Below are 27261 nucleotides of genomic sequence, written 5' to 3'. Positions count from 1 at the left end.
CTAAAATTTGCTCAGCTGTCTTTTTCCTATTCAAAGAACAGTTTTTATGAGCCTAGACTGCCACCTTCAGGTAAAGCTGTGGTACTGATTATATTGATTATTTCATTTTCACAATCTTGTGTGATTTCAAGTTGTTTCCAATGATGGCAACCCTAAGGCAGATCTATCAGAGGGATTTCCCAGCAAGATTTGTTCAGAGACAATTATTCCAGTATATTGTTTAGTATTGTTACAATACTCTTTAAATGACCTTTTAAAGTCCATGTAAGTACAAACAAACGTTACTGTAAAAATTGTTGTCCACATTCATTTATTTTTGTAAAAGTTACAGCTTAATGTTTAAAATAATTAAACACTATGGAAGACAGAAATATGATCAATTACTAATTTTGCAGCCTGGTCAGTGAAATTTATGGCACCATTCAATATCAGCCAGTGAAATTTTAGTTAGTCAAAGGTGTCATGCAGTTTCTTCCTTTATGAGTTCAGCCAACCTCTGGAATCCCTAAATAAAAATAACAACATTATATGAGAGCAAAAATGAGTATAGTACATATTGATAAAGCTCAGTATTATTTAACAAATCCTTATATAATCATATGCCTGTTGCTTTCCACAAACAATTATTTATTTATTTATATCCCACCCTTCTCCCAAGACTGAGACTCAAGGCAACTTACGTTAAAAAACAGTACAATTAAAAGCATACCAAAACAGAACATTAAAAAAGAATTAAATTACTGCAATAATTTAAAAAACATTACATGTTAAAATATCAAATAGTTTAAAAGGTAAAAATAAAATAAAAACACATTAAAACAATATAACATGGCAGCCTATTCTTTAAAAGCTTTCTGTTTTGAATGCCTGTCTGAAGAGGAAAGCCTTTATCTGTCGATGGAAGGCCAAGGGGCCATTTTGGTCTCCCTGGGAAGGGAGTTACACAGTCTAGGGGCAGCCATAGAAAAGGTCCTCTCTCGTGTCCCTACTAACCATGCTTGTGATGGTGAGATGGAGAGAAGGACCTCCCCTGAGGATCTCAGAGCCCAGGCCAGCTCTTATATGGAGATATGGTCAGCCTGGATGTGAGCCATATAGGGCTTTATAGGTTATGACTAGCACTTTGAATTGTGCCCAAAAACAAACTAACAGCCAGTGGAGCTGTTTCAACAGCAGTGATGTATGATTTCTATAACCTGCCCCAGAAACCTGGCTGTAACTCTTTGGACCAGCTGAACTCTTCAAAGGCAGCACCAAGTAGAGCGTGTTATAGTAGTTCAAATGGGCTGTAACCAAGGCATGTACTGTGGCCAGATCTGGGGCCTCAAGGAACGGGCACAGCTGGGGCACAAGCTTTAAATGTGCAAAAGCATTCATTGTACTTGCAGACACCTGGGTTTCCAGGTTCAGAGCTGAGTTCAAGAGTACCCCCAAACTGTGTTCCTGCATCTTCAGGGAGAATGTAACTCCCTCTAACACAGTCTGTATCCCTATTCCCTGATCTGCCTTCTGACTGACCAGGAGCACCTCTGTCTTGTCTGGATTAAGTTTCAATTTGCTTGCCCTCATCTAGTCCATTACTGATGACAGACATTGGTTGAGGACCAGGACAGCCTCCTTGGATTGGGGTGGAAAGAAGTAGTAGAACTGAATGTCATTGGCATATTGATGACCAATTGACAAAGCCCAAATTGGTTTTGGTGGATTAACTCTCTTGATCGTAAATTACTATCAAAACAGACACTCTTGTTATTATTCTTTATTATAATCATATCCAGTGCAGATAGGTCGAAACTATTTAATCACTAAAATTCTGCACACACTTACTGTATACACACTGGATTTTCATTTGAGTGGGCACATATGGAATTGCACTGACTAACGTAGAATTAGTCATGCTAACAGTGCAATCCTAAAGCCTATTGCATTCCATTGACTTTTAAGTTTATTGCAATTGTTTGCAGACCAATGATTTCATCTGCCTTAAGCATGTTCAACTCTGAGTTGAACATGTTATGATCCACACTTTAAACTGGGGGAGAACCTGTGGGCCTTCAGATGAGATGGACTACAAGTCCCATCATACCTGACCATTGGCTATGTGGTCCAGAGTTTCGGAAGTAATTACTTACAAATAACCACTTAGTTGTTTTTTTGCAGGAAGGCACAAGTAAATTAAATTACAATGGTAATGTAACAAGTGTAACTGTAATTTTTAAAATCTGATTGTTAATGGTGCCTCATTAAATGGTAGCAGAGGAGTACTTCACTTTGTTGTGGGTGTTGAGACAACAATGAAGAGGATGAAGGGGACGTGTTTTTTTTTAAAATAATATTTATTCTAAAGCATAAATAAAACCTACAAGAAACAAACCAACATACAAACATATAAACCCTTAAACACCAATACACTCTGCCCCTCCCTAATAGATAAAAAGACCTCCCACTTCCCTCAGATTGTATCTTAACTAATTATCCTAGTCCCCTTTGTGTTTTATAATATTAACTATTAATAAGCTTTCCTAATAGTGTCTTCAATAAACAAGTTTGCTCTACCAAACAAATGAAAAATTAACTTTACAATCTATATAGCAAAACCTAAAATAGTAACATCCCCTTTTTGTCTATATAATCTATAAAACATTTCCATGTTTCTAAGACCTCCAATGCATTCCTCCTAATCAAATTAGTTAATATGTCTATTTCTGCAATTTCTCTCATTTTCTCAATCCATTCCACACAATTTGGTAATTTATAAGTTTTCTAATGTCTAGCAAATACCACTCTAGCCATATACCATATACCTAATTAAATCACTATGCTTCCTTTCTCTTTTACTACATTTACCAGGCTGCATCAGTAATTAAATCCCCAAATCATCTGTACTAATTTGCTTATTTTAAATCAATATTTCTTAACTTTTTTTACAACTACTACACATGGAAAAAATCCAGTTTGTTTTCTATATTTCCTGAAAATATTATTCATCCCTTTGTAAATTTTTGCCAACTTATCTTTGGAGCTATACCATTCCTACGTCATTTGTAAAGACTTTCTTTGAAGCTGTAAGAATTTGCAGCATCAAGGGAGGATTCATTTTTAAACAGAAGTCAGTAGTTGTTAGCATTTGGATATTTTTTTTAAAAAAGCATCTAGAAGTAACTATTTTAGCTACATTTGAGTAGCAGAATTATTTATTTAATTTATTTACATCCTGTCTTTCTTTCTTTAGTTACAATTGTAACTAAAATGAAAAATAATTATGGGGCAGTACTGCATCATATAAACTTTAAAGAAACCAATTACTTTTAAAAAATATTTTCTCTGAAGAAGAACAAGTTAAACATTGTATGATAAGCTGGGCAAGGAATTTAGGATATAATATACAAATGAATCAATGGGAGGATATTTGGATAAGGGATTAAAGTTTACCTGTTCCCATAGTCTTAAATATTTTTTTTAAAATGATGTATAAATGGTATTAAATCCCGGATACATTGGCTAAAATGTATTAAAAAATCATCAGATACATGTTGGAAATGCAAAGAGCAAAGAGGTACACTCTTTCATTAGCTGTGGAAGTGCATTGAGGCAAAGAAATATTGGTATAAGATCAAGAAACGAATAGAGAAAAAAATTGGGTTTAGAATTAACTATGAGGCCGGAACTGTACTTACTGAATATGATAAACTTAGATGACAAAAGAGAATGAGAACATAGAATCCTGATAAATTATTTAGTAATTGTGGCAAGACTGTTTTTTTGTGAGAAAATGGAAAACTAATAAAATCCTAACATGCAAGGAATGGTTGATGAAAGTAATGGAAATGGCTCGATCAGACAAATTAATAAATTTAATAAGGTGAAAACCAAAAGAGGCATATATGAAAATATGGAAACTGCTTATAGAAAATATTAAGCAGATAAGAGGGGATACCAGTGTGATGGGGTTTATTACCTAGGTAATGGTGTTTGATTGTTGTCTTTCTATTTTATCTTTGTTTGTAGATTGGTTAATAAAAGGAATGTGGATTATTATCATACAGACAATATAAAGAATAATGCAGAGAAGTATTATTCAGAGAAAGTATTATTATGCGTTGGCTTAGTGGTTAAGATGCCAATTCTGATGATTGTAAGTTTGGAAGGCTGGCAGCTTGAGGACCAAGTGTTGCACGATGATGATGATGATGATGATTATTATTCTTTATATAGCGCTGTAGATTTGCACAGTGCTGAACATAAAAACAATAAATATAAAAGAGTAAACCTGCCTACGGCATACAATCTAAGAAATAATAGGATAATACTTATAAAATACATAGCTCCCATCACTAGTTCCAGCTTCTGCCAACCTAGGTGTTCGAAAGTATGCAAATGCGAGTAGAAAAATAAAACTTCTCAGTGGGAAGGTAACAGTGTTCAGTGCAGTCATGCTGGCCACATGACCACCAGAGTAGTCCTCAGACAATGCTGGCTCTTTGGCTTAGTAACGGAGATGAGCACCACCCCTTGTAGTCGGTTACGACTAGACATTTATGTCAAGGGACAACCTTTATCTATTAGATTATTATTATTGACTATATCTAGATTATACAAGGATAATAGTATATAAGAGAGGATAATAAGGTTAAGTAGAATAACAACTAGCATTACAACTGGAGAATCTGTGGGAAATCTTACTTTTTTCTTTATTTTTCATTTTTTCCCTTTTCTATTTTTAATTGCGGGAGGGAGTGGGAAAGAACGGAAACTTTGATGGTTTATTTAAATATGTGTTTGGGGTATTTTGGTACATGTGTATATATGTTTAAGTATTTAATTAACTATTGAATAAAATAAAATATAATTTTGTATTTCATATTAAAAATATAAATACTTTCTAAGTGCTGATCAAGCTGGGGCTGATGAGAGTTGGAGTGCAAGAACAACTGAAGGGCCATAGTTTCCCCAGTGATGGTTTGCCCTCTATCTACATATCAAGTTCTTCCCAAGCCTCCTCCCCTCACCTTTATGAACAAGGAGAAATTTAGTCTGACTTACCTGGTCCATTTGATCTGCAGAAGCGAAGGAAAAGCTAGCTCTGACAAAGGGGCTTGGTTCTGAGCAATCAATCATAAAATCCCTCCCAGGAAGCAAAGATACCTAAAACAGTATTTAATTGTATTACTCATATGCATGTAGATGTTAACCACCAACCATAAACAAAACATTTATAGATGTATTGTTGTATGCATATTATCCTTGTGTTTGTACAATGAAGTGAATGGAAGTTACAAAGCAGTACTAATGCAGCCATGTTATTATAGAGTAATAGATTTTCCCTACCCCTCTCTCCATTGCCTTTTCCATGATCATCTGGTATGTGTCAGAAATTCCCTTGATTTTAAACCATAAAAATAGTCCAGCTTTAGGAGAATACCATTCTGCTAAACCTATGAAAGAAGGGACAACAGTGAAATGAAAATACCCTAAGTAGTCAATCAAGCATTTCTGTTCTTAATGTATTTTTTTATTTAAAAATTCCTTATATATATACAGAAAATCAGAAAGAAAAAACAACATCATAAGAGCAAAAAACACAAACTAATCTTAATCAAATAATACTATACCATGTCTTTTTATTCACTCTATAATTACTTCTTATTACATATTCTTACTTTACTTAGCACTTTCTAGAACTGCTACCAAATCCTCGATTTTTCCTGTTTCTCACCCTACTAACTCTCTCTAGTATTTCTTAAATTTATACATCAAATTAAATCCACATAGATACCGGTGCTTGGAATATCTTCAATTCTTCATCTATATTCCTACCCACCCCTGGGATTCTTATCCCACTTTAATACAACCATATAATATTATAATTCAAAACACAATTTCATTGTATTTAGTTTTTGTTTCTGTAAGTATAGCTTCCAAGGATTCCATACTTCATAATACCTATCCAGGGTACCTTTACCTACTGTTGTAGTCTGTTCTTAATGTATTTAACAGTGACAACAAGAACACTGGTGTGAAACAAACTGTTCAGCCTTCTTTGCTCTTTGGCTAAGCTTTCAGAAAGTTTCCTGTATCAGGCTTAAGGCTCCCACAGTACCAATTAACAGTTGTCTGAGATCAGTCATAAAAAGTATATAGTTCCCATTGTACCATGTTATTGCTCTCTGCTTGCCACTGAGTATTGCTCTTATGAATTTTCACTTTACAAAGCAATCAGACAAATTTCTAATGCAGCACTGATCATTTAGTATCAATTTGAAAAATTAAATGGATATGTTCAGTATCATTTTCAAATAACTGACTGAACTAATTATCCATTGTTAACAGCAGTATTCATTCTGGATGTGCAGACCATGGGAGGTTAATGTGGAAAGGATATCAGTGGGAAGTAAAGGCAAAAAAATCATGTTGTAAAGGAGGAGTAAGAAACCATGTTGAGGTGTGGGGCTGGGTGTCTGTAACCCGCAACAAGGTGGCTGACATAAGCTGGTATACTTTGCACAGGAGCCTGACTTCACTACTCCTGCCTTTTCCCTACAAGTGAAAGATGTGAAAAGAGTGAAACATTCTCAGTCAGTTCTTTAAGGCTCTGACTGGGACCCAGCCAGTGCTTGTAAGTCTAACTGAAAGCACTTGGCATCACTTCTCCCTCTTCCCAATAAAAACAGAACCAGGCATATTAACCAGGCAGGGTTGAGTCTCTGTGTGTTTTTTTTAAACTAAGCTTGCTCATTTGTTTATCTTGGTTATGTCTAATAGCCCTTGGGACTGAATTCACTGACCTGTTAGCCATTTGTCTGCTGCAGCAAGCATTAGATCTCTCTGGCTTTTGTAGAATTCTGACACCCTGAAAGCAAACAATCAATTTAGGAATGCTTAGAGAACAAATTGGAGGTCATGAGTCAGCTATAGCGTTTCTTCTTAATTCTACATAGCACATCACACTCAACACTAAAGGAATTAGAAAAGGGATCTCGTGCCTTATACTTAAACGTATGCCTAAAATAGCTTAGGTACAGATGGAATTGTCAACAACAAGAGGAAATGATTGAACCAGTTTCTTTTATTGTCCATTTCATGCACTGTAGAAAACAGATTGATGCCAATCTAGGAGTGCTTAAGCAATGAGATATTTTTTGAGTTCTGATACAAACCACATTAGGCCTCCTCTGGACATGGCTCTGATGCTGCAGTACTAGGATAATTGAAGTTGCTTCTCTTGCCCTCTCTGTTGCAGCCTTCCGAGCTACCAAAAATGGGATTCATATAGCACTTGAGTACACTAGAGGTTGCTTTTGGAAGGGAGACTATCTTCTCCTGCTTCCTTTGGATTCTGACATCTGTTACACCCATTACATATCTGAATAAAGGACTCCTCTTTGACATTAAGTGATAAGGGGGCATCCTCTGTATGACCCAAGCCTCCATTGTTTCAAGCAGGCACATCACATAGCATTCTTGGAGTTGCCTAACATGAGATGGCCCCCATACACAGAAGAGGAGATTTAAATAAAACAAAGGGAATGGCATCTGGCCTGGAAGAAGTAAACAACTCTATCCATCTTGCCATCCTGTGTTGGAAACATGCCTAATTGACACCTACCCCTCCTTTCTGGGAAGACCGGACTTCAAAGCACATGGATACATATCAAAGGCTTTATTTGATCTGGCCCATCAAGGCTCTGGTTCCTTTTGCCACAGGGCACAGAAATCCTATTTAAACTTCAGACCTTCCTTTGTTCTTTGGCTTAGTTCATTTCCAGACAGAAGTGCTGCCAGATTTGGCCCTCTTCACTCCCCTGCCAAGCAAGCAAATGAGTCTCCATTGTCCATCTTAGCATCTGCAGCAGAAGAAGGAGCTATAAACATTCAGATCATATGTTCCCCTTCTAAAGCCTTTTCTGTTCTAACTTAACTTCTTGTTCCCTATTTCTGGTGGAGGTGTGTGTCTGTGTGTTTGTGTGTGCATGTGGATTTTTCTCTTTTAAATAAAACTCAACATAATGAGGGTTTGCCTTTTGGTCTCTCTCTTGCTTTGGACCTCAGTATATGTCACATAGGTTTAAGATGTCATATATAACACAACCAAAATTTGAGCTAACATGTATTCCCCTAAATTCCCAGGACTGTCCTCCATGACAGGTCCAAAGGCAGTGCTTACACATCCTACTAATGGAAATCCAGTGTTGGATCCTACCCCAAATCTACATTTCCTAGACTAATAGGAATAGACTTTCTTCCTTCTCACGTGCCCTGTCTATGGAAAAACAGAATTATTACAAATCATTGATCTCCACCAATGAGAGGAGCACGCAGCGCTCGTTCTCCACCTTCAACATTTTGCTTAAACCTCCCTCTCCTCCTGTCTCTTCATCATTTTCTCCTAATGATTTTGCTAACTATTTCATCTCAAAGATTACCACTATTCGCTCTGAGATAGTCCCTCCCAATTCTTCTTCTGCTCATAATTATCTATCACCCTCGCCTAAAAAATTTTCTGTGTTTCCTTCTGCTTCTTTGGATGAACTCTCTACACTTCTGAACTCTTCTAAACCTGCAACCTGTTTTCTTGACCCAATTCCTACTTGTCTTCTAATTTCTATAGCTCCCTCTTTTCTGCCCTTGCTTCTCCATATTTTCAATCTCTCTCTCTCTTTACAGGCTCCTTCCCGTCGGACTTCAAACATGTTCTCATTTCCCCAATTCTGAAAAAACCTTCTCTTGACCCCTCCTCTTTGTCTAGTTATCGTCCGATTTCTCTTCTTCCCTTTCTTTCTAAGGTCTTGGAACGGGTTGTTTATTCTCGCTGTCTTGATTTTCTTGAAGCCAGCTCCATTCTTGATCCCTTTCAGTCTGGTTTCTGCCCACGGCATTCTACAGAGACAGCTCTCACTAAGATCTCAAATGACCTTTTACAGGCCAAGGCTAATGGCCTTTATTCTCATTCTTCTTAATTTGTCTGCAGCCTTTGACACCGTTGATATACTTTCTGACCTTGGGTTCTCAGACTCTGTTCTCAACTGGTTTAGATCTTATTTGTCAGGCAGATCTTTTGCAGTGGTCATAGGTAGTCAGACTTCGTTCTCTGTTCCCTTATCTGTTGGAATTCCCCAGGGCTCTGTCTTGGGTCCCCTTCTCTTTTCTCTCTACACATTGTCCTTAGGTAAACTCATTAGCTCTTTTGGTTTTTCCTACCATCTATAATAATAATAACTTTATTACGGCCAATTGGCCAGTACAATTACAAAATTCCAGTTTAAAACACAACATAGGTTCATGTACAGGCAGATTGGAGAGTATAAACAAATGACGGTCTATGAAAAGTAAGGATAAAAAGCAAGGATAGGACTGCACGATCAGGCAAACACACAACAATGAGTAGGCTGCCATCACCTCGCAAACAACTCTATCATATTGTGTAATAGAGCACCACATTCAAGACATATAAGTTCAAAATCACAATCATATCCCCTATCCAAGCAAGAGTTAAACTACAAAATGCCATTAATCAGATGCAACTGATTGGGGTAACTTCATCAGACTTTAGTCCCCAACTAGATTAGTTTGATGGTATGGTAAAATACGGCCATGCCTCCACATTTACAAATTTTACCGTTAAATCAAGCCAGCTATACAGATTTTGAGATTATATTATAACATTTATAACATATTACATCTGTTTAACAAACTGTTTACGATTTGCAATGGCAGCTGCAAAAAATTGTGCAACTGCTTTCCTACCATCTGTATGCTGATGACACCCAGTTGTATCTTTCCACCCCTGACCTTTCTCCAAGGCTTGAACAGCAAGTTTCATCTTGTCTCACAGCTGTCTCGCAGTGGATGTGCCATCAGCATTTGAAGCTCAACATGTCCAAGATGGAACTTCTTGTCTTTCCTCCTAAGTCCACCCTTCAACACTCCTTTTCTGTCTCTGTGGACAACATTTCTATTCAACCAGTCCAGCAAGCCTGCAGTCTTGGTTTTATCTTTGATTCTTCTCTGTCGTGTATTGCCAAATATTGCCAAAATCCGACCATATCTCTCCACCTCTACTGCCAAGATTCTGGTCCATGCCCTAGTGGTATCACGACTTGATTACTGTAACATCCTCCTGGCTGGGCTTCCTCTTTCTCACCTCCGTCCTTTAATTTCTGTCCAGCATTCAGCTGCATGCATTATCACATCCGCCCACCGCTCTGACCATATCTCTTCTTTGTTGGCATCCCTTCACTGGCTCCCCCTCCCTTTCCATATTCAGTATAAGTTTCTGCTGTTGACATTTAAAGCCCTCCATGGGTTGGCCCCTCCTTATTTATCAGACCTTCTTTCTCCTCACCTTCCCACTCGTGCCCTCCGTTCTGGTAGTCAAGGTCTACTGTCCCAGCCCAGGATTTCCTCTGACCCATCTTGGATTCGCCCCTTTTCACTTGCTGCCCTTCACTCCTGGAAACTTCTTCCCCCGCGAACAAGGGCCATCACTTCTTTAACCAGCTTCAAAATGGAGTTGAAGACCATCCTGTTCAGAGAAGCGTTCCTAGGCATTGCATGATTGTCACTTGCTATTTGATGTTCTTTTCTTGCCTGTTGTATTGAACCATTTCCTGCATTGCTATGTATTTTATATGTATTATCCTATTATTTCTTAGATTGTATGCCATAGGCAGGTTTACTCTTTTATATTTATTGTTTTTATGTACAGCACTGTACAAATCTACAATGCTAAATAATAATAATAATAATAATAATAATAATAATAATAATAATAATAATAATAGACAGATTAGACTGTAACTATCCCTTGGATTTTGCACTTTGAATTTTGCAATGTTGCTCTTCCCTCAAGAAAATACTGAAATGTATTTTAATATGTACACCTTAGGATAATATGCACAACAAAGTAGGCAGATAGGTTGGATGTTAAATAGAAAATGGTTGATGTGAGAAGCCCAAGAATGAAGCAGTCCAAGGGCCAGTTCCAAGTATTCTTTACTTTTGTTGCCTTTTTATTGACATTTAAATATTTACATTTATTTTTATTTGCCCTTAAATATTTTCCTAAGTTTAATGCAGAGATTTTTTGACCTCCTTAGCATGTTAATTTTAGATATTTCATTGTAATTTGATGGCATTTTTAAAATCATGCATCTCCATGATCACTCAGATTAGATCCATGCATAAATTAGTTAAAAATAAGAGATGGGAGAACAATTGGAAAGATGTTTTCTGCATTCTAGAGCTGGAAGATTCTGTTATACTGTCAGTTGCTCTTGTTATCTTTGAAACTGATGAAGATCACAGATACAGCCCTTAGTATGTTCATAAAATGCTTACCTGTCTGCATGTTGCAGAAAGCCCGTATGTCCCCATTTCTTAAAAAGTTGCACCAAGAGGACCTGCAAGAGAAAGCAGGTGAACAGTTAAATAACTTAAGTCTGCAAGATCTGCTACTTTCTGGAGAATACTATTTGCACAAGAGGCTTATGCGCCCACTAATTTGAATGGTACACCAGAATGTGAGCAGATTTCAGGCTTGCAGGATTTGCTGAAAAAACAACAAGTGCAACTCCAAGGTCTATCAGTCAGAGCCAAGTGTAAAAAATTTGTTGTTGTTGTTGTTGTTGTAGTTGTGTGTGTCTTCAAGTCATTTCTGACTTATGGCAACACTAAGGTGAACCTGTCACAGGGGTTTCTTGGCATGATTTGTTCAGTAAAGGTTTCCCATTGCTTTCCCTGAGGCTGAGAGTTTGTACTTGGCCCAAGGGTTTGTACCACTGGGTTTTTATGGCCAACTGGGAATTTGAACCCTGCTCTCCAGAGTCATAGTTCTCCACTCAGACCACTACCCCATTCTTTGTACTTACCATGAATTCATTCTGACACCAGGAATTTGTTCTGAGGACCAGAAATGAATGAATGAACAGAGCTCACAATCCTTTCATACTCCCCTACTTCCTTATAGTCTTCCTACCCTGTCTTCATTTCAGCACTATAATTTGTCAGTGAGAGGAATCATTCTTTGGGCCTTATCACAGGTGAAACAGGAGCTCCAATTCGAAGCCCTTCCGAAGCAGAATCACTTCGGATCCAAGGCAATTCATGTGACGTATTATCATACCTGAGGAATGAAATTGTGGTCTTTACTTGGGCAAAGCGGAGCAGGTGCACATTGTATTACCACACTAGAGGGATTCAACGATTTAAATTGGCACCCTTGTGCATGCTCAGTGGGGCTCTGGATGTTGTCATCCTTCCCTGCCCCCTCCTTAGCTGTCATCCTTCATTGGAGTGAAGGAGGAGGCAGGGGATGATGGGACACGTGGCAGGATGCCAGAGGGTGTGAGATCGGGGAGGAAGAGGAGCCAGGGGATGATGGGGCAGGTGGCAGGATGCCAGAGGGGGCAAAATTGGGGAGAAGGAGAAGGCAGGGGATGGTGGGACAGTTGGCAGGTTGCCAGAGGGGGCAAGATTGGGGTGAAGGAGGAGGCAGGGGATGATGGGACAGGGGATGGGGTCAGTGGGGGCAAAATTGGGGAGGAGGAGGAGGCAGGGGATGGTGGGACAGGTGGCAGGATGCCAGAGGGGGTGAGATCAGGGTGAAGGAGGCAGGGGATGATGGGACAGGTGGCAGGATGCCAGAGGGGGCAAAATTGGGGAGAAGGAGAAGGCAGGGGATGGTGGGACAGGTGGCAGAATGCCAGAGGGGGTGAGATCAGGGTGAAGGAGGAGGCAGGGGATGATGGGATAGGTGGCGGGGTCAGGGGGTGAGATCGGGGTGATCTTCCACACCAAACAAATTAAAAGTGAAATCAAAGTGAGCTTAGAAACAATTTTTGTGAATTCGCTTGTTACCGAATTCACAAAAATGAGGAGTCACTCTGAAATGACTGTGGATCCGCCTCACAGCGACCCCCCATAAAAAGCAATCACGTGTGATAATACATCACGTTATTGCATGAATTTGCATCATTGGACCTGCAGTTACATCGGATCAGAGCTGCAATAAAATTATGTGATAAAGCCCTATGTTACTATTCTTTAAAAGCTGGGAGTCAGAAATTCCAATCATTTTCTTGAAAATCATTCAAGAGTTGTACTATGTAATTGGGCTGTTGATTCCACTCTGGGTCTTAGTCCAAACTTTAAAGGACCTATAGCATCTATAGATACATACTTATGAACCTATAGATTCAGATGTATCTTTTGCATAGCTTTGTTACTTATTACTACTTCTGTAAAATAAGTCAAATTTAAATAATTAGGGACAGTGGTTCAGCTACAGAGGCATAGATTCTTTGGCAATACAAGTTCTCCTCCATAGAAATTCCAATTTATATTATATCCTTATTATGTCAAACCACCTTTCACTTACGGCTTCTGAAAACCTTTATGGCAGGGGTAGGCAACCTGTGGCCCGCGGGCCGGATGTGGCCCGGCAAGGCCTTGGGACCGGCCCCAGCCCGGTCCTGCCGCCGATTGCTGCCGGGGCCTTTGGCCTCTCGCGCGCATGTGCAAGGGAGGCAATTATCTATAGACGCCTCAGAAACATGCATTTATATTAACATTTAAAAAAAAAATCAGCAATTTTTTTTGCGTGTCCTCCACTTTTTTTAAAAAAGTGTCCACCATTTGAAAATGTTGTCTTACATCTGTCCCAGTTTATTTAGTTATTTAAATTTTTTAAAAAATTATTTAATTATTTATTTTTTGGCTTCGGTCCCCCAGTTGTCTGAGGGTCAGCAACCCGGCCCCCGGCTCAAAAAGGTTGCCTACCCCTGCTTTATGGTGTCAGCAATTGGGAGCTCACACATTAAAATAGAGAGAATGTTGGAAGTGGAGCAAATGCATCAAAACCAAAAGTGACCCTGCTTGACTTTCAAGTTCAGAAGGCATCTTGTGCCTTCAGGGTATTCGGCCTGGTATTCCCTATGGTTAACCCATCCCCCCTCTTACAATAGGATTTCCTCAGAGATATGTATCTCAGCCACGAGGCATGCAAATTTAGCATATGTTTAACTTCTAATGACCATAAAACAAAACATGCAAAACAAACATATGCAGGTAAAAAACAACAAATGTACCATGATAAATGTCTTTCACCACTTGGGGGAGCATCTGTGCAAGAAATGGGACAAATGTATCACCCAGTTTGATTCTGTGTTGTTCCCCCCTCCCCGCATCTGAACGTTTTAAATGAAAAAAATTAATTTCACAGTCTTTCCATTGTAAGTTTTGGAAATCTGTATTTTGTTTTAAAATGGACCACATGAGCATTCCCCCATCTCCTGGTGTAGGTGGGTATCTCCACTACTCAGTAGTATCTCTACTACTCAGGAGTTAGGTCCATAGAACTCAATGGAACTCACATATGAGTAGACATGATAGAATTGCATTATTTGTTCTGAAATCATTCCAATAAATTACTAATTCTTACCTGTGTAAAAGTGCTTGTCTGCATAGTTGAGGACTCTACATGTCGAATAATCCTGTCTATAAGGGGTTCAGGTCCTGTTATAAAGCCAATTCTCAAACTGAAAGAAAGTGAAAGAAAAATGCATTCTGGTAATACAGAAAGTTTTAACACTTTGTGATCTGAATAATAATTTCATTAGGACTATAATATTTGTGTGATTTCCCAGCTGTTATCAACTGCAAAAGTAGACTAGAAAACTTGGATATTTGGACATTTTCTATTGCGGTATTTTCCCATTTGGCTTTAAGGAATGAAGCTATAAAGCTGTAGAGACAGCGGATAAATGTGTTCATGAAATGTTAGCAGCTGTAGAGCCTGTACAAAGAATCATTTCAGTTTATTTTTGAGAGTGCTGGACTTGGATTTAAGAGATAGATCCAGGTTAAAGTCCTCACTGAGCCACAAAACTAACTCAGTGATGTTGAGCTAATCATTCTCTCTTCATTTAACCTCCCCTCACAGGTTTGTTGTTGAGTTTAAAGTGGGGAGGAGAAGAACCATGTATCCCACCTAAGATAAAAATGCAATTACTGTTATTAACTTAATGTGAAATTAAGGCTCACAGAAAATTCTTTCAAAAAAGATGTGAAGGCCTTTTTACTGAGGGTGAGCACTTACATTCTGTGTCTTTTTTTTTTTTTGGGGGGGGGGGAAGATGCTACCCAAAGCACTTTGTCCATATAAACATTGCTGACATGGAACCCCAGCATTTAATCAATTCACTTATAGCAGGCTCTGCATTAGTTTAATTGGTTTGCAGTTTTATTAAGATTTTTTGAACATTTGGTTCTATAAATTGCCTTCTTTGTTTGTGAAGGCTATCACAACATAGAAAACTTCAGAGTCACACAGGCCTCTGAGAGAAATTTTGCAAGGTGGAACAAGACTGTTTCAAACCCCACCCAGGGGGTGGGGGGGCAGGATGGAAGATTTAATGCTATGATCAACAATGAGAATTCAGACGTCTAAGGAAATACATCCCATTTCATATGGTGAAATTATCATAGGAAAAATAGACAAGTCCTGGTAAAGAGTCAAGAAAATGAAGAGCTATATGTTTGCTAACCTTTGTAAAACAATTCAATGGAAGGAGGCTGTGAGAGCTCTTTTTAAGGAAGGAGGCCATCAGAAATTCACAGGCCTTTCCTTGGCTCTCCAAGCCCCAGGCCCAGACTGATCTACTGGATGAACCCTGCTCTTATAGGCCCTGCACACAAGAGACATCTGGATTTGTAATATTCTCATAAACTTGCCTGCCTGCCTAATTAGGCTAGAAATGAGTATTCTGCCATAATGACATTGTGCCAGAATACCCTTTTCTAGGCTAATTAAGCTGATGGACATGTTGATGGTGGTAGTTTAGTTTCTACTCACCCAGAGGAGATAATCTTGGAGAAAGAATCACCTCGGATGACTCGGCCATCAACATCCATTGAAAGAAATGATGGTGCTTTGATCTAGCAATACAAATAATATTTTATTATTAAAACAAAACTAGTTACTGATTGCCATCTGTCACCAAGCAAATATAGCCCCTTAGCTGGTGAATGAGATTTGTGAGGATGAGACAGGCTAACATGCTTCCATGCTGACAACTTGCTCCCATCCCAAGAAGTGCTATGGGTTTGGAATAGGTGGAACTTCAGGAGCTCATCATGACATCTCATCATGAGGAGAAACCCTTGGTGAGCCATGAAGTTTATTATGTGACCTTGAGGCAGTTACTCTTTGGACCCAGGCTGTGTGGCAATATTTAGCTAGATATTGCATCTGCTGTGAAAAAGTACTCCACTGCTTGCTCCACTATATTATTGTGTAGAGATTAGGAGAGAGATATGGTTAGCTGCATGGATGTGGACATATGTACCATGTTTTCCAGTTGCCTCTGATAAAGCGAGGTTGCTCTTGAAATGCAAAAAATATATAATAGCTGTTAAATTGTGTTAAGAACATCCTTTTTTGGAAAAGAGATTCTGAGGTTTGACCCTGTCCTTTGGAGATCCAGAACCCCAAGGATCAGACACAGGCTCCCTGCTCCCTGGAGCCGAACAAGGTACCATAGGTAGTTCTTGCTGGAGGTTTCACAGAACAACCCAGAACTATCCTGGCCAGGAAACACAGTTACACTACAGGACCAATTGGAAGAAATTCTATTACTCCTGGACCTGAAAGACTGGTGAGACTTCAAATCTAAAAGGTGACAAAAGCTAAAAGCATATTCTTTTTCAACAGCAAGAAAGATTATGTCAATGAGAATTAGCAATCAATTGCTCTGTTTTGTCTTACCTTCTCAAACTGGACAAAATAGTATGGATCATCTTCTATTATAAGGAAGTTGTATTCTTGGGCAAGCTAGAAAACAACAACAACAACAAAAATGATCAGTGCCTAGGCTATGTCTTGCCCACAAGTTAAAGCAACAGCAATTCCATCAAAATGTCGAAAAACTTCATAGAATTTCTGCCAACTGTATGTAAATTCACGGTGCTTCCAGGCATGGGTTTTGTGCTGCCCTAATTCAAGAAATACTACATGGTTTCAGATGCCACCTTTATTGTGTAGCCCTTCTATCTCTTCTTATTGCTTCTTGAATCTTTTTTCTTACCATAAAAAAATCTGATAAGAAAGAAAATATAGAAGAGATGCAGAATGCCTTTGGAATATCAGTGATGGGGACATGGAAGCATACCTAGACAAGTTCCAGATGAAGAAATTTGAACATTCTGCTAAATTCTTCAACAAATTCTTCCCCCATCTACACAGGCCAAATTCAGTAAGTGCAAATTTCTAGAATAGAGACTCTCAGAAGAAAATAAGTAGCAATTTATCATCACATGGGCCTCAATGGATGAATCTGTAAGTTTATCCCATATTCAAATTTGTGAAATTTCAAGATCATTCCATCTCAAGTGAGAAGTTACTTGGAAATGTTGGCAAGTTCTTAATCAAAATAAAACTAAACGAAGTTGTCATACATCCCTGTTTGACATAGACCCGATACAGATGGGCAAAAAGTGCCGTCCTGGGGCCGATTTAAGGGTTCTGCAGGGCTGGGCGTCCATATGCGCCCAGCCCTAATAGCAATGCCCGTGCACCATCTTGTCGTGGCCCTGCTCACACAGGTAACATGACAATGATGCATGGGTGTCTGCATGTCTAAACGGCACTCAGTGGAAGCAGTGGCGTCAAGGCACGTGAGCGCCATTATGGTGCTCCTAAAAAGCCTCTAGGCGGCTTCTTTTTAGAGAGTGCGTTGGTGCCACGTGTTGTGGTGCAGCACCGACAAGGGGTAAGGACGGGCAGCATGGAGCCACCCATCTGTATCCCCGCATAGTCTCAAGAAGTACAAGGGCACTGCTGTCATTTTTAAGCTTCATATCCAGCCCTGCAGCAGAACTATTTCTTCATGCTTCTACTTCTTCTTTTCTCAGTCTTCTTGGAATCTCTTTCTTGGTACAGTCGCCATTTAGTGTTGTTCTCTGTTGCTTGGCCTTCTTCCTTTGATGTTCCATAAGAGGGTGGTGATGCCCTAGCAATTCTAGGAATGGAAACCCCCCTCCATCTCCTGCTGCAGTCATAGTGGTACATCTGTGACAGTGCTGGTCTAGATACATGTCATAAGTTATCCTTGTGGTATCTGGTGACTTTCAAACTTTAAAGGAACTATCCACAATGTTGAACCTGTTTTGAGGATATGATTCAGCATCTTGCAAAATACCTTTAATGTTCATTTTTTAAAAAGCGGGTTCACTACACCAATGAAATGGAAACAACCAGCCTCCACTAGATTACCTATTGCCTGTGCTATTTTTGTTCTGCTGGTTATGATGCTGGCAGGGATTACCTTGTAAATCTCCTTTTTGCGTTCTGCTGTCAAAGAGCTTCCAGAAGGATTGCCACCATTGGGAACGGTGTACAGGAATTTAGGGATTTTGTTACTGGGTTTATGCATGTTGTTATCAGATTTCCACCTGGAAAGAATTTCTTTTAAGGCTTTTGGAATAATACCATGTTCATCGCTGGGGACTTTGATAATGTTACACCCCAAGGGGCGTAGCTGTTGATGAAAAGAAACCAGAAACAAGATATTGCACATGACTGAATATCCAATAAGTACAAACTATTCAAAGCAGATTGTTCCTTAGCAGCAGTAAAATGTAAAACTGGGTATATATATATTGTGCTCCTAAGGACTGCTCTTCAAATACAGAATTCAGAAAAGTTAGTTTTTCAGGCTACAATTTATAGAATGCATTCATTCTGATAGAAATATAATTTTTCTTTAGAAGATGTTGAAACATAGCAGGTGAAATTCTGTTGGTGCCCTAGTCTAGCTTTTGTACTTTTCTAGTATCACATAGAGATGGCAGTGGAAGACAGACAAAATCTGCTAACTTCCAGTAACCAATGCTTTGCTTCCACCGGCTTAGTGAGCTAACAGGATCCTGGCTATAGTCTCAGTCTATTCCCTGTGTTGAATGTGGATGCTTCAAATTTCTTTACTACTACTACTGCCATCTCCACTGCTGGCTCACCATCTCCTACCATGGGTAAGCTTTGTGGGCCCTGTACTTGTCTAGATGGCTGGCAATGGATGTAACAGTGGGTTCTGGAGGGGATGGCTGCACACCTCTGCTCCAAGCCTGCTCCTGACAGGCTCCAAGGTAAACTTCCTTGGTCTGACCTATATATATTGGAAGGAATATTCAAAAATAATCAATAATTGGTAGAAAAAACATGTTGTTCAAGTATAGAGAAACCCTGACAAGCAGAATACTGGACTGATGAGAATCTTCAATGTTTGGGATTTATTCTGCACAAAAATTGCACATGGTAGTTTTGCACAGGGAAAAAAATCATTTTCTGCATGGAAAATAATATTTCAATGCAGGAATATTAATTCCTGTTAATAACATTTTCTGTGCAGAAAACAAAGCTGAGGGGGGATTTGTTCTGTGTAAAATTCTCACATGGTTGATTCGCATACAAAACAGCATTTTCTATGCAGGAATTAATATTTCTGCATTGAAATATTGTTTTCCACACAGAAAATGTAATTTTCTGCACAAAACAACAACAGGTGAATTTTGCACAGAATAAATGTCAAATTGCAAATAGCCTTCTAAAACTGTACTTTTTGAGACTTTCTCACAGCAGGAAGAAAATTGTTGAAACAGCTCATTACAATCTTTGAGAAGACACAATGAAGAATTACATCCCTAATTTTCAAGGGTGTTGCCTTTTCCAAGTGTTTCACTTGGATTTCTTGTAACAATTCTGGTGATAAAAACAGGAATGAAAAGTCAAATGCAGGAATGCACATGGGACCTAGCTGTAGGCCAGGTGACAGCAATGGGTCAGGTGGAACTCAATACATGGGACAGTTTGGTAAACCTGAGGCACTGAAAACAGCCTTTGTTTGGGATAGTGCAAGTCCCTCCATCAGATTGTACAAGAATTACTGCTACTGCTGAAAACGCCTATGTTGTCTCATCTGCACAGTAATAAAACCTCAAAGATGACTCACTGCTGCCATTGTCCCACTGAAGTTTGGTTCATCTAAAAGTATATTATCTCCAGGATTAATGAGCATATCATATACCTACAAGATAAAGAAAAATAAATTTATAGACAGAGCACTGGTAGGAGGTTTCTTCTTTAAAATTTAATTTTAAAATTGAATGATTTCTAAATTGTGATGCAAAATGATTTTATTATGAAACAAGATTTCAATATGAGATTGTTTCTTTTTGTCATTGCTTGATGCATATTTCCCCCCACAATATTACATTATTTTTGGGGGGGATTAAATCTATTCTTTCTATACTTCTGAGGAGATCCCTTCCATGCTTATTTTAGTAAAACAAAACCATAACAAACAGCTGCACACTATGGATCGGATGCAGATATGGGCATATGCAATGGAGCAAATTTAGAAATGCAGACAGAGCAAACTTCCTCACTCTCTTCAACCTTGACAGCACTTCAACTCTCCTTTCATGGTGCACAAGACTGTTGAGGGACCTTGCTAAATGATGTATGCTAGAGATAAGGAACCTGTGTTGTTAGAGTTCCTGTCAGTCCCAGTCTGTCTGGAAGGTGATTCAGTGGAAGGCCAGTGAAGAGAGTAATAGGACATCAAAAGGCTACATTCATGGTGTAGGGAGATGTGGAGAGAAGAAGGGAATTTATATCCAGGTGGAGAAACTGTCTGTGAGTGCACTTGCTTCCATTTATATGTATTTAGGAACCTGGGTAATAGAATTATATAACTGGGAGACTGGAGGTAACTGACTTTGCTTTTACTGGTGGAAAGAGGGAAGAACTCCATTCACAGGAGATTCACGCAGGGAAGAAAAAGGAGCCTATGGTAAAAATTGCTTTGAAGGATTTATGTAGGTGATAAGTGTGAAGATGATGTGTGGGACTGCAGAGGAAAGAAGAAATGAGCTGGCAGGAACACCCCTTCTCACTGGGTTCCACCAACAGTGATCACCACTACAGCCTCCTACAAAGAGACACATTGAATCCAACCAAGAAAGCACAGGTACTTCATAACAAATAACGATATATAACAGAAGGAAAGAGAAACCCAGAAGTTAGAATGCTTTTTTTGCCAGTTATGGAAAGAAAGTAGAGAGACACAGTGATATTTGGATACCCCATACTTTACTAAGTCCATCCTGGCTTCCTGTAGTGATGCATATCTTCATTTTTCCTTTTTCAGGAGTGTAATGTGCTGTTGGTGGGTTATGAATTTTCATCTGCAGTTCTTCCAACCAAGCCAATAATTCATGAATTCTGGGGGGAAAAGATTTTTATTTTTAGAATACTCAATATTTCATACATAACATGGAACTTCTATTTAACTGGAAGGTCCCCCCCCCCTTCCCAAGTGTGGCTTACAGTGATAAAATAAATGCCAAAATTGGTGTGGTCAGTGACAAACTTAGAGGGAATACCATATTAATACATAAAATATCAATTCTCTGTTGTATTCATTTCCTCTTTTGCTCATACCACCCACTGATTCACAAAAATGCCAAATATTCACCATGCGTTAATATTTCTGTTTAGTGTTTTTGCCTCTACATGTCTCTTACTCTGTCTTTTGTCTCTTGTTCAGCGTGAGGTGTAACTTAGGACTTTATCTCATTAAAAAAATAAAGCAACTTACTCCTCTTGGGATACAGTTGCTTGTGGGATGCAACTGGGTGTTATCACAATTAAAATGCTGCTGATGCCACCGGGTGACTGAATCCCAGTGGTATCCCAGCTCCCAGCTGCACTCAGCTGGCCAATTTACAAACATGGAAAGCTCCTGTGTTTGCAAATCGGTCAGCTGAGCATGGCTGGAAGTCAGGATGCAGCCGAGATTTGGTCAGCAGTATTTTTACTGTGATAACACACAATTGCATCCTGCAACTGACTGCATTTCGGGAGGGGTAAGTTGCTTTATTTTTTAATGCAATACGTTCTTCATTGTTTCCTTCATGTGCAAAGATTTTAGCTCAGCGGTTCCCAACCTTTGTTGGGCCGCGCCCCCCTTTTGGCTGGAAGTCCCGCCCGGCAGCCCCCCTGATTGGTTCATTTATAGAATTCACCAATGGGGGGAGAAACGGTTTTCAGAGGCATTATGTTTCTGAAAACCAGATATTGAGGAATAACAATAGCTGATTCTATAAGCCTTGTATGGGCAGTATTTGGATGGTTATTGTGGGGTTCTGGATTAGAAGGATTCATAATCTAATCTATCAAAAGAGACCTTGCTTGGTTGCTGGTAGATAAAAGACCCCCATGCAATAGCTCAGTGATTCTGTCTTTGGCCTCTAAGTGGACATCAACTCCTAACAGCATTTGGACAACCAAACGCTAAGAATCACTGCTCCAGCCTCAGTCTCTATTTCCTAGGGCTAAGCCAAGGTTTAAAAAGAAATAACCATTTTGAATAAGTGTTGATGAATACCCATCTGCAGCACTGTATTGAAGAGCTTTCTTCATCAGTTCTTCTCCAATTTCAATGGTAGTTCCATCAATAAGGGAGACACTTGCTGATTTAAATGGGAAATAGTCAGCATTTGGCAGCCCCCCAGAAAGCATGATTAAGGAAGCCATCTTCTTTGAGATTTCATCTATTATTCAAATAAGTAAAAGAGAGTAGGATTTAGAAGCTTAAAGACAGAATGCATTCTAACAGAAAATGGGACTACAATATGTCAGGAAGCCAAATGTGAAAGTAAAGGTGACAATAGAACATTTTTAATGTGCCTGATGCATCAGTGCAAAGTTAATGTAGGAAAAATAGTGAAACAATACGCATTGTAATTGCTGTCACTTCTGCTATCATATGCTGGGGGCACCAGCTAAAAATTCTTAGACACAATGCGATGGTTGAAGGATGCTTAATTAGTGATGGTGGTGGTACCACAGGAAATTGAGGCTTCTGTAGAAGGGAGTAATCGTCACAAAAAATTAGAAATATCAACTTAGAGGATTTCCCATTAAGTTTGTCTCACCTCATTTAAGACAGCTTTACTTTCTAGGGTGAAATTCTATCATGAGAATAATTACAGTCAGTCCTTGGTATCCACTGGGGCTTGGTTCCATAGGACCTCCCATGGATAGCAAAATCCGTAGATGTTCAAGTCCCATAAAATACAATGGCATAATAAAATGCGCTCTCTCTCTCTCTGTGTATGTATGTGTGTGTGTGTGTGTGTGTGTGTATATATATATATATATATATATATATAAAATGGTTGAATTCAGGGATAAAGAATCTGTGGATGGATATGGAGGTCTGACTGTATAGACAAAGCATCCCAACAGCCAATGGGTAAGAGAAAAAGAAAGGAGTTTACTGACACAAATAAGACACTCTTAATGAGAAACCTTTTACTATTCATACCGTGAAATACAATTTTATTACTGGGCAGTAGACTATAGCATTACAGGGAACAGGTTAGACTAGCCTAGTATTGTTTAATCTGCCTTGAGGTAGATCTCTAGTCAAAGATTTCTTCATTGTATGTTATCAGATCCTCCTTTAAAATGTGGAAATATCAAGGACCCTTGCAGAGCTAACTTGTTTTCCATGGTACTGCCCTCAGCCTCCCCAGAATGCACTGCTTTTAACAAAGCTGACAGCACATAGAATGCATCAAGGAAAGGAACAATGACATCCAAAATCCTCAAAACAGTGGAGTTTATCACACTGGGGCTAACTTTGACATTAAAGAGAGATTCAAGCACATTTAGAGCATCCTGCAAACGAAGCAGAAATGGCAAGTAATTGAGTGACTGATTATCACATGCAACTGCTCAAATAAAGTGATATTGGTAATGTATTGCCACTGAAATCTTGAAAGTAAAAAGATGCACATTAACGCTTCTTTGTGAGGACTTTAATGGCCAGTTTTGTGTGACGTTCTGTGAAATCGTTTGCACAATTATGATTTTTCAGGGATATTCACGGAATAAATTCCCAATCTCATTTGTGTAATAAACTTCAGTGATATCTTTTATGGCCAACCAAAATGTATGATACAAGCTTTCAAAGCTCCACTGTCTTTTTTATTAGGCAAAGGTGTTAAAAATCATGTTAGGCCTGCATTTTGTCAGGATGTCGTTGTTATGTGCTGAGATGGTGTGGAGGGATACTTTATAGATTTTGAATGATGTTGTACTTCGATATATGGTCAGCATGGCTACCTCTGAATATGTTTCAAGGAAAAGAGCTGATGAATGTGCCACATGCATCTACTCACTGGTTACTCTTCCAGGGTTTGTTCTCCTTGATTTGCTCACAGTAGTCAGGAAATGAGAGTAATCCATTTTGATGAGGCAAACACAAATAAAATTTCTTGAACTTTGCCAGAAAACTGCTGTAAAAGTTAGGAAAGGGGTAGAAAGCATTATATTTGCATGACATTTCTGACATCTCTCTCAAAGCAGGTAATATTCCAGTACTTCATTCTTGATTGCTCATGGATTCTGCAGTCAGTGAGTATCTTTGCTAATACAATATCCATAGCAGAGGCAAATTTGTAAATATTGTGTAGCTCTGAAGCATTCTTTGGAAAAAAGAAACTTTCTCTAACTATGTAAATGTGCTTTGAGTGGTCAGGAAAAATGCCCTTTATTAGTTAAATCAAAGACAGATAAATAGCATGAAAAATGGGGAAAAACAATGCAGGAGCAGAGTTTTTTGGGGGCTCCTAAAAAGTACAAAATTCACGTTTAGATGTTTATAGATGAAGCTTATAAATGTTTATAGAAGTTTTAGATGAAACGTGATTAAAGTGCCATTATCCCATTAATAACTAGGCAAGAAACAGCAGCAAATCATTCACAGGAAACAAAACATTATTTCGCATAAGAGTCACATTTTTTGGTGGGGAGACTATTTTCTGTACACACACACACACACACACACCCCAGAAACAACTGTTATTTGTGTAAATACTTTGCAACCCACAAAAAGTCCTGAAATGTGAACACTCTGAGGCAATTCACCATTTTCCAACAGGTGTATCAAGGTATCAAGAAATCCTATCATACTGAGCATAACAAAACTGGTGAACATTGATTCAACATGTACTTCTTAAGAAAGCTGATTCTAATCATACTGAGAACTTAGAAAGCAATTTTAGAGCTTGAACCCTCATGCACTAGGGTTGAAAAGAAGTGTCATTGCCTGAGAGAATTCCAAATGTATGGCAAGTTAAGATCAAGGTTGCAGTAAAGTCTACATGTATTATGAGGTACAACAAGAATTCCAGTGTTCCCACAATGGAACAAATCTGATTTTTCCTCAATAAAATGTGACCAATGACTAGAGCATGCCACTTCTGCATTGCTGAAAATCATGTTTCCCCTTGAAATGTCATAGGATTCCCCCTTCCACAATACATTATATTGGGTGGAACAAAATTGTATCCAAAGGCAAACAATAATAGTACTGTGGGGACATTTTTCTGTTGGGACCCCCTTTTAAAAAAATCAGGAAAATGCCAGCTGTATGTGGCAACAGGCTAGATTTTGAGGAAATTGTTATGACTCGTTAGCTGGCAATGCTGCAGAATGTCTACATTGCAGGCCTAGTACTGTGTGGATTCTGCATCAAAATGTAATTCTAGAAGATTTAAATTTGCAATGCTCAAAGGTCCATGCCCATTTCTAGCAGTTGACATTCAACATCTAACTCTCTATAATTAAATAGTTAGAAATTAAGCTTACCTGTGAGAAAATAAATGGAAAATTCAGCTGGCAATTTTAGTTCTGTATTCTTATTCTTCTTTACAAAATCGTATGTCTGTTTCTTGGGCAAGAGCAACTAGAACTTCTGATTCCTCCTGCACAATCTATGATTTAATTTTGCACACCAATTAATTTCTCCAGATCAACCATAAAACATGGTTGATATACACATTAATAGCTAACTTTTTTCTCCAAGTACTAGTTAGTACTTTTAAAGATTCACAGTTCCAAGAAATTGATTTCAAAGGTCAGAGTCCAGAGTCTACAATGATCTAGTTTTGTCTGTGACATTCACATGCCTCTGATCATAGCTAGCTTAGTTTTAATGTCTTAGTATTAACATTGCTGTCAAGTTAAGAGGTTCATAATCAATGATCATGCTATCAAATCACAGGTGTAATGAAATGCTTCTTTATGTTTAACCATTCTGCGTAACACCTGATCAAGAGATTTGAGTCTTTCGAATCTGTCTAGCCATCAAATTATGCAATAATACATTTCCATTTGCTTTCATTTTATTGGCCAGTCTATTCAAATACTATACTTGCCTTATCACTGAATCCCAAGTTGACCTTTGCTTCTAAGGTTGTCTTTAAAGAACTGCATATCTAGAGATCTATTATTTATCTTAGGAACTCAGTAGCTACATGCAACTATTCATATCGAATGGCCTGGATTTAGGCTATTCAAGAGGGGCGTTATTTATTTCACTGCCCATACTTTTTAATGATATTGGGTTTGAGCTAGTTTTTTTATTTTGCCAGATATCTTGTTACTGGTTCTTGGGTATATATAGTGAAAATGGTAATAGTAGCCAAATACCTAAGAGTGCTAGTTTAGATCAGTACACAAAGGAATATTGTAGCACCTGTCAGGACTTGTTTACACTGTTGAAAAAAATCATACTCTCCTTGTAGTTGCTGCAAATTGGACATATAATGTTCTTGATGATTCACTGGGAATGTGGTTCTTTTAGATGCCCAAGAGCTTTAATCTAATTTTTAAAAACTTCCCTTTTACTTGACACTTTCCTGGAAAACCTGGATAATTGTGGCTGGCCCTCCAAGATGGCATTGCTATCATGCCAGGGTGCAGTTTTTGGCAGGTGGAACAGGTTGCTAGATAGCTGGAAAACGTGTGCAGGCTAAAGTTGCAATCTGCCTGACCACTTGTACAAGCCATCCTATGGGAATGTAGATGTGTGGGACAAAAAAGGTGATTGACCCCTTACACTTAAAGCAGGAATATGTCTGTTAACATGCATGATGGGCAGACCAAAAAAAAAAAAAAGAAAAGAAAAAAAAAGAAGTGTAGCCATATGGCTGAAAATAATGTGAAGAATCGGAGATGTAGACTGCCTCCTTACACTGAAATGAGCTCGCCAGGGAAAAACGTATGACTAGTTACACTGATCTCATCTTGTTCTGTGTAGCATTCACAGGGTCACTGCAATGCAACATGAAGCAGGTTTTTTTTGTCAGTGTAGAGAATTCCTCAGGTTTGAGCTTTGACATTTTAACAAATTT

General features: G+C 38.7%; 1 protein-coding gene across 1 annotated transcript; it reads right to left on the bottom strand.

The window, feature by feature from the left end:
* Window positions 1-306: 306 nt before the first annotated feature.
* Window positions 307-25783, bottom strand: LOC149312840 (kynurenine/alpha-aminoadipate aminotransferase, mitochondrial-like). Its single transcript, XM_089525487.1, has 14 exons — window positions 25715-25783; window positions 24244-24360; window positions 22443-22608; window positions 21145-21277; window positions 20004-20078; window positions 18321-18533; window positions 16763-16828; window positions 15851-15933; window positions 14438-14534; window positions 11338-11399; window positions 6786-6850; window positions 5329-5435; window positions 5044-5145; window positions 307-505 (listed from the first exon to the last, which is right to left on the bottom strand). The coding sequence occupies exons 2-14, from the start codon at window positions 24308-24310 to the stop codon at window positions 461-463; spliced, it is 1281 nt and encodes a 426-aa protein (XP_089381613.1). The 5' UTR covers window positions 24311-24360; window positions 25715-25783; the 3' UTR covers window positions 307-460.
* Window positions 25784-27261: the final 1478 nt, after the last annotated feature.

Source organism: Sceloporus occidentalis, unplaced genomic scaffold (genome assembly GCF_023333645.1).
Source record: "Sceloporus occidentalis isolate IW3139 unplaced genomic scaffold, rSceOcc1.0.p SCAF_5, whole genome shotgun sequence".
Taxonomy (NCBI): Eukaryota; Metazoa; Chordata; class Lepidosauria; order Squamata; family Phrynosomatidae; genus Sceloporus; species Sceloporus occidentalis.
This window is presented reverse-complemented; position numbering and strand designations above follow the sequence as displayed.